We start from the raw sequence: 8,358 nt of genomic DNA, 5'->3' as shown, positions 1-8,358 counted from the left end.
TGAAGTCGTCCAGCGTGGGCTGTTTCGCCTTGGGTCGCACCGCCCTACTTGACATGGTTCTGGGGATGTGCAGGTCTTCCGAATGATGAGTGGGCGCACTGTACGCTGGCCTGGATGGGTCTTCCCGCTACTCTTTTCTATTCCGTCTCGGGCCTACGTCGGCCATTTTGGGTCGCCCTTTGTCCTCAGCGTCTCTCGGCTTTTCTTCCCCAATCTTCGCCGCCGTAGCTACTATGTCCTCCAAAAGTTCACAGTGCATAGGTAGCACTTTCTCACGCTGGCATGCGTATCGTCGGTATTCAATAAGCAGTCGCACCGCACTAATTTGCCCGGATCTGTTCAGGATCTCGGGAGCTCCGCTGGAACGCGTCCTCCTACATGGCTCTCATAGCCACGCCCCAACCGGCCCCTAAACATCATAATTCCTTAGACCCCACGAAGGTGACAACCACAGCATGGGCTAAGATAGCGGATATATTTGGCAAGGGTAGGCTGTATCATCCGAGTATGCCGATATGGGGGGACCCGCGTTCACCATTCTCACTCGATGGGGAGGTGGCTATGCACTGGAATTGCAGAGGGATTGCGCAGTGTGGCCAGCTGTTCCGTGATGGGCTATTTGCCACATGGGACGACCTAAAGGATGCAGTGGGGAACACGAATAGACACAAATGGCAGTACCACCAAATTAAAGACACCATGCAGAAGGCTTACCCCTCCTTTCCGGAAGAACCAGAAATAAATATGGGGTTGGGCTATATGTTCACGAGTGGAACCCAAAAAGTCACAGCTTCTGCACTCTATAAAATCATAACCCAGACACGCCCAGAAGGGGTTCACTCATCCAGAACCAACTGGGAGCTAGACCTGGGGCAAGAAAAAGAGGACCACGAATGGACGCAAATATGCATGCTGACCAAAAGTATTTCATGCAACTCCAGATATAAGCTAATACACTATAAAATAATACATAGGCTGCATTAAACTCCTGCAAAGCTTCAGCGAATCTACCCTTCCACCTCGGGAATGTGGCCGAGATGCCATGCCGAAGGCGCAAATATTTACCATATGCTTTGGGAATGTATAAAATTGAAAGAGTACTGGAGGGAGGTCTGTGCAACGCTTGATGAAATGGCGGATCTACCTGTTCTGTGGACGCCAAGGTTGTGTTTGCTGGGTGCGGTGGGGAAGATGAATCCGATGTGGCGTAAAATACTAAATTTGAGCCTGCTAATTGCCAAGAGGGCAATATTGTTGAAATGGAAAAGTGTAACCCCCCAACTAAGGCAGATTGGGAGAAAGACATGTTGTGGACTAACGATACTGAAGAAATGTATATAGACTCTATACTACCCATAGCCAGACCCAGAAATATGTGGGACCGGTACAAGCAATACCTTGCGGACAAGGCTATGGCGGAAGAATCAGAATCGGAGAATACCTGATTGTGTATCATTATTGAAGTCTAATTACTTTGGGATTGTAAAATGTATGTGATCGGCTTGTGTGCACCAATAAATAAAGTTTAAAAAAAAAAAAAAAGACTTGATGCTTACCAGACAAACAAATGTGTTTGAATTCTATTTCAACGTGGAAAGTTGGGATATTGTGTTATTCTAGAGAGAAAGTATGAGGGATTTGTATATGTGTAAACAAATACTTCTCTTTTACAAAGTTAATCATTCTTGGCTCTAAGACATTGGTACAATGAAATGCTAATTGATATAACTTATGTAATGCATATTATGCCTCTCTACCGGAAGCCTTTCTGTTTTGTGAAAACCTTCTCTATCCATATATATGTGCATTAGATGCAACAGGAACTGCCAAGGATGTGTTGCAGAACCTGGGCGTAAGTTGTAAGGGATGTACATTGATAAAACTGTGCAATGAAGTTGGGAAGGGAAATGCACTCTGAGCCCCTCGAATCCACTTTTAGAATTTATGTAGCAAGAGCATAATATTAGTATTGAAAAAGACAAGGGGCCTCATTACACGGATGGCGTAACCATGGCGCTAGTAGCGCCATGGTTGCTGCCGGAGTCCGGCATGGTGAATGGCGGAATTACCACCCCATTCCAAGGTTGACGGGGCGGTAATTCCCCATTCACCATGGCCCTTCCCCATTCCCATTTGAGCCCGCATAGGGCTCAATGGGAATAGGGAAGGAGCAAATAACGGTACCGCAATTAGCGGTACCTTTATTTGCTCTGAAGTCCCTCAGCGGGTCCCGTCCTTAACGTGTGGTCTGACCCCCATCCATGTAATGCGGCCCAAGATGTCGTCTGGGTTCCATTTCAGTAGATGGGAGCTTCCCCGTTGCATAAGAAAGGCGCTGGACCTTAGCTAAGCCGAGAGATGAGGGGAGACCTCCACTTAAGGTCAGAGCCCTTACTAGCTGTCGGGGTCCCAATGGGCACCTCATATATCCTATGAGGCTCTATAATTATTGATTCAACCACTGACTCTTTAAGCTTTTCCAAAATGTTGGTGTCCATTAATTTGCATCAGGTCCTTGGGCGCAGTGTTCCATAAAATGGTTACCTTAATACAGAAGGTACAGTCTCCCTTCTGAATATTCAGGAAAGGATGCATTTCAAACAGCAGTGATACAACAATCATAATCAGCCATCATTTGTGTGCCAAAGGAAACCAAGAACAGCTGTAGAGGCAGGTTCTTCAACCGCCATGCCAAACTCGGTAGCATTGTAGAAGCACCTCCTTCTCTCAGAAACACTGTCAATTGCAGAAACTTCACCACCTACATGTCCTGTCTCAAGGCTGATAAGAACTTCCTGTGTACTAAAGTATTTGCCACATTCACTAAACTGAAATAGACCCAGGCATGCATGTTTTGTCTGGTGCCTAATAAGTGCATTCAGTGCACCAATAAGGTTTCTCACCTGTATGTGTTCTCTAGTGGATAGAAAGCTCTCCCTTTGTAGCAAACCCACTCCCACATTCTGTGCTCTCATAAGGTTTCTTACCTATAAACTCTCCCTGTATGTGTTCTCTGGTGGTTAATAAGATGTCCCTTCTGAGCAAACCCTTTCCCACATGCAATGCACTCATAAGGTTTCACCCCGTATGTGTTCTCTGGTGGTCAATAAAATGTCCTTTCTGTGCAAACCGTTTCCCACATTCAAAGCACACATACAGTTTTTCACCTGTATGTGTCCTCTGGTGAATACTAAGAATTCCCTTTTTAGCAAACCCTTTCCCACAGTCAGTGCACTCATAAGGTTTCACGCCTGTATGTGTTCTCTGGTGAGTACTAAGAACTCCCTTTGTAGCAAACCCTTTCCCACATTCAGTGCACCCGTAAGGTTTCCCACCTGTATGTGTTCTCTGGTGAATACTAAGAACTCCCTTTGTAGCAAACCCATTCCCACATTCAGTGCACTTATAAGATTTCTCACCTGTATGTGTTCTTTGGTGGTTAATAAGGTGTCCCTTCCGAGCAAACCCTTTCCTACATTCAATGCACTCATACGGTTTCTCACCTGTATGTGTTCTCTGGTGGATAGTAAGCTCTCCGTTTGTAGCAAACCCTTTCCCACATTCAAAACATGCATACAGTTCTTCACCTGTATGTGTTCTCTGGTGAATACTAAGAACTCCCTTTGTAGCAAACCCATTCCCACATTCAGTGCACTTATAAGATTTCTCACCTGTATGTGTTCTTTGGTGGTTAATAAGGTGTCCCTTCCGAGCAAACCCTTTCCTACATTCAATGCACTCATACAGTTTCTCACCTGTATGTGTTCTCTGGTGGATAGTAAGGTCTCCGTTTGTAGCAAACCCTTTCCCACATTCAAAACATGCATACAGTTTTTCACCTGTATGTGTTCTCTGGTGAATACTAAGAACTCCCTTTGTAGCAAACCCCTTCCCACATTCAGTGCACTCATAAGATTTCCCCCCTGTATGCGTTCTTTGGTGGTTAATAAGGTGTCCCTTCCGAGCAAACCCTTTCCTACATTCAATGCACTCATACGGTTTCTCACCTGTATGTGTTCTCTGGTGGATAGTAAGGTCTCCGTTTGTAGCAAACCCTTTCCCACATTCAAAACATGCATACAGTTCTTCACCTGTATGTGTTCTCTGGTGAATACTAAGAACTCCCTTTGTAGCAAACCCATTCCCACATTCAGTGCACTTATAAGATTTCTCACCTGTATGTGTTCTTTGGTGGTTAATAAGGTGTCCCTTCCGAGCAAACCCTTTCCTACATTCAATGCACTCATACGGTTTCTCACCTGTATGTGTTCTCTGGTGGATAGTAAGGTCTCCGTTTGTAGCAAACCCTTTCCCACATTCAAAACATGCATACAGTTTTTCACCTGTATGTGTTCTCTGGTGAATACTAAGAACTCCCTTTGTAGCAAACCCTTTCCCACATTCAGTGCACTTATAAGATTTCTCACCTGTATGGGTTCTTTGGTGGTTAATAAGGTGTCCCTTCCGGGCAAACCCTTTCCTACATTCAATGCACTCATAAGGTTTCCCACCTGTATGTGTTCTCTGGTGGATAGTAAGCTCTCCGTTTGTTGCAAACCCTTTCCCACATTCAAAACATGCATACAGTTTTTCACCTGTATGTGTTCTCTGGTGAATACTAAGAACTCCCTTTGTAGCAAACCCCTTCCCACATTCAGTGCACTCATAAGATTTCCCCCCTGTATGCGTTCTCTGGTGGTTAATAAGATGTCCCTTCCGAGCAAACACTTTCCCACATTCAGTGCACTCATAAGATTTCTCCGCTGTATGCGTTCTCTGGTGGTTAATAAGGTTAATATGGTTAATAAGATGTCCCTTCCGAGCAAACTCTTTCCCACATTCAGTGCACTCATAAGGTTTCTCACCTGTATGTGTTCTGTGGTGGTTAATAAGATTTGCTTTCTGAGCAAACCCTTTCCCACATTCAGTGCACTCATAAGGTTTCCCACCTGTATGTGTTCTCTGGTGAATACTAAGAACTCCCTTTGTAGCAAACCCATTCCCACCTTTAGTTCACTTATAAGATTTCTCGCCTGTATGTGTTCTTTGGTGGTTAATAAGGTGTCCCTTCCGAGCAAACCCTTTCCCACATTCAGTGCACTCAAAAGGTTTCCCAATTGTATGTGTTCTCTGGTGAATACTAAGAACTCCCTTTGTAGCAAACCCATTCCCACATTCAGTGCCTCATAAGATTTCTCACCTTTATTAATTTGCTGGTGGCTGATAACTGTATCATGCAAATGGACTTCATTATCAAATTCAGTGCGCTGATAAGGTTTTTCACCTATGTCCTCATGTGGGCAATAAGTATGTTCTTGAGATGACAAGTGTTCCCACATTGTGTGCACGTTTAAAGCGTCTTGTCAGTTTATTTTGTCAGGTGCCTTGACTTCAGAGGAGCCTTTTCAATTAACCGTTTCCCAAATTCAGAGCACAAATGAGAAATGCTTTCTTTACTGCACATAACACATTGTCATTTCAGCGCTAGATATACCTCTCCCCCAAAATTTACAGAATAAACAGGCGTGGTTACTGGATGCTACCACGAAGTGGTTGCATGGAAGCAAGCTATCTGTATGATCAGGCTTCACAATCCCAGTTCCTGAATACTCTGAAAAGGCAAATGGACCCCAAACTTGCACTCTTCTAAAATGCTTGGAAATTGCATATTCCAACAAAGAAGCTTTTTACTGCGACAGTCCAGAGAACCTAGCAATCACTGTTGTTGCATTTCTGGGGCATCAGTCACGTATTAACATAAAAGGAGATGCACATTATTAGTTTCAACACGTTCACAATCACAGGAAGCACATGTAATACGAATCTACTCAGTAGTAGTGATGTTAACTCATCACATAGTACCTTTTTTGACTGTGAAGTGCCATCTATTGGGGAAAGGCGCCCTAATAGGTGGCAGAGAAGTGGTGCTCCAATGAGATAATCTAGTGCAACAGAGGTAACATGAAGTAGGAATAATGTGGTTAATTTTTATTTAGAATGTTTTGCATCTAATACACTAGGAAAAAAAACAGGCTGTATAAACATTTTAAATGCATATTTTAATAATCAGGAACATGTATATATGTTCTACCAATATATCTATTCAGAAATGACTAAATTAGCACATGGAAGCTCCCAATTTCCATACACAAATGATAAAGGCAGGCGTTTGCCACCAATTGGACGCCTGCTTGACCAGTCCATTGTGTAATCACTGATGATTTGTGTTTTGGCTCAACCATGAATAATATAACAGTACATATAAATTACCTTTGGGTTGTGCCTTGAGATTCTGAATAATCTATATATCAAACACATAGACAAGTTATAATTAATTGTCATTTATTGTTTACATCACATTAATGACATGCATGATTTATTCAAATAATCTTCACAGTTTTTGGTTCAATATGGATTGTTCAATTGTTGATCCTTAGTGTTACTCCATATTAAGAGAATTGCATAAGTGATTGTCCAAAGAATCCATTTTCAAGTCCATAATGTTACTTCACATTAGATCAATTACATTTATGATTTACATTTATTTGTCCATATTCTGAGGACGGCAAAAAAACATTGAAAATGCTCAATGGCGGAGATTTCCAAATTAGAGATTTTATCAACTGCAATGCAAACTTTACAGTATGGAATTATGTGCTCTTGTCAAAAACTTTACATAGGCAGCACCATTGGAAAACTCAAAACCAGAATAGCAGAACATATTTGCTATCTCAAAAACCAAGATATGACATCACCTTTGGTATACCATTTCTTCACATCACATCCGAAAGAAAATATCAATGCTATAAGATACTTTGGGATCCAAAAAGTCAACAGACCCCCAAGAGGAGGAAACTGGGAACAAACATTACACCAACAGGAAGCCAAGTGGATTTGTCTTATGGACTGCTGCCACTCCGGTCTGAAGTCAGACACAGAGATGATTCATTTCCTTTGAGCAACTCTACAATGAGAATAAAAATGAAGGCTGAAGTACAATCAGCCAAGCATCCATTGTTAAACCAACAACATCGTTATGCACAATGTGAACATCCAACTTTAGATCTAGCACCAACAAAAGATAAAGATCATCTCTAATAGAGAAATTCAATTTGCAATTTACAAAAAGTTTACCAATCTAATCGTAATAATGTTTTTCAAATGTCATCGACAGGAATACTGACAATATCATGATCAGTAAATGGTGCAATGGCTACAGTAATGAAATAAGGCCATAATGTTGCCATTACGTTTAAATCAATATTCAAAAACACTGTGGTCCACTTTGCACAACTGTTGTCCTTATTACCATAACCTGAACTGAATGTACACCCCATATCTCTATAATGTCACTTATTCTCCCAATCCAAGATGGTGTCAGGCGCAAATGAAATCAAGACGCCCTCCAACTCATCCAAAATGCCACCGCGCCTGACTTAAAGAACAGCGCAAATCAAAATGGCGACATGTAACCAAAAATGATTGCGGTTATTATACTGGCACTCTCCGCTCGAAAATAAGGATTAACGAATTTCAAGCGGCAACCACGAAAGGCACCCCAGCCAATTGAATATTGAGCTCAACAAACAAATTGACATGAAATGACCGAGCCAATCATATGCAGAAATTTAAACAAAAAAAGTAAGTGCTCCATTTCAAATTAAAACTATTAAAGCTAATAATGCATCTACTATGGAGAACACACTCATAAGCTAACCTGACCATTTATTAGATACCAACAATGCAACAAACTATTTTCTTTAATCAGATGTTCAGCCTCAGTATCGTGCAATATATAAATATTTTCTAAACATTAACTGTATGTTATTCAAACAAATAGACACAACAATACCCAAAAGTAGGACCCAACTCAACTCTATCTTTTTCTCAACAGCAAGAGAAAGCATAAATTTAATTCACTCACGTCAAACCTCCTGAAGAACCAATAAAAAGATATTGGGGAAACACATGTCGAGGGAAATCACAATACTTTGATATCGCTTCTGAGTGATGAGATTTTACTCACATGAGGAAACCTTTAAAGTACAAATAAACCTATTAAAAATCAACAATTGCCATTCAGCTTTGGAACTTTTCTGATGCCAATCAACATCAAGGATCAAATGAGTGATTTACTAATGTGAAGCAACATTAAATACCAATACTCACAAAGTAGATATATCAAAGAAAACATCAAGGATCAAAGTCCAAACTCTTGCAAATCATAAATGTAATTTATCTAATGTGAAGTACCATTAAGGACTTAAAAATGAATTCTTTGGACAATCACTTATGCAATTCTCTTAATATGGAGCAACACTAAGTATCAACAATTGAACAATCCATATTGAACCAAAA

At 41.4% G+C, this 8,358-nt stretch overlaps 1 protein-coding gene across 1 annotated transcript; it reads right to left on the bottom strand.

Moving 5' to 3' along the window:
• Positions 1 to 3,078: 3,078 nt before the first annotated feature.
• Positions 3,079 to 5,339, bottom strand: LOC138492886 (zinc finger protein 268-like). The gene is made up of 2 exons (XM_069620200.1): positions 5,175 to 5,339; positions 3,079 to 4,983 (listed from the first exon to the last, which is right to left on the bottom strand). The coding sequence occupies exons 1-2, from the start codon at positions 5,337 to 5,339 to the stop codon at positions 3,079 to 3,081; spliced, it is 2,070 nt and encodes a 689-aa protein (XP_069476301.1).
• Between the last annotated feature and the right edge of the window lie 3,019 nt (positions 5,340 to 8,358).

The sequence above is a fragment of the Ambystoma mexicanum genome, chromosome 10 (genome assembly GCF_040938575.1).
Source record: "Ambystoma mexicanum isolate Mex_15411 chromosome 10, UKY_AmexF1_1, whole genome shotgun sequence".
NCBI lineage: Eukaryota > Metazoa > Chordata > Amphibia > Caudata > Ambystomatidae > Ambystoma > Ambystoma mexicanum.
The sequence above is the reverse complement of the archived record's forward strand: the minus strand, read 5'-3'. Positions and strand labels throughout refer to the sequence as shown.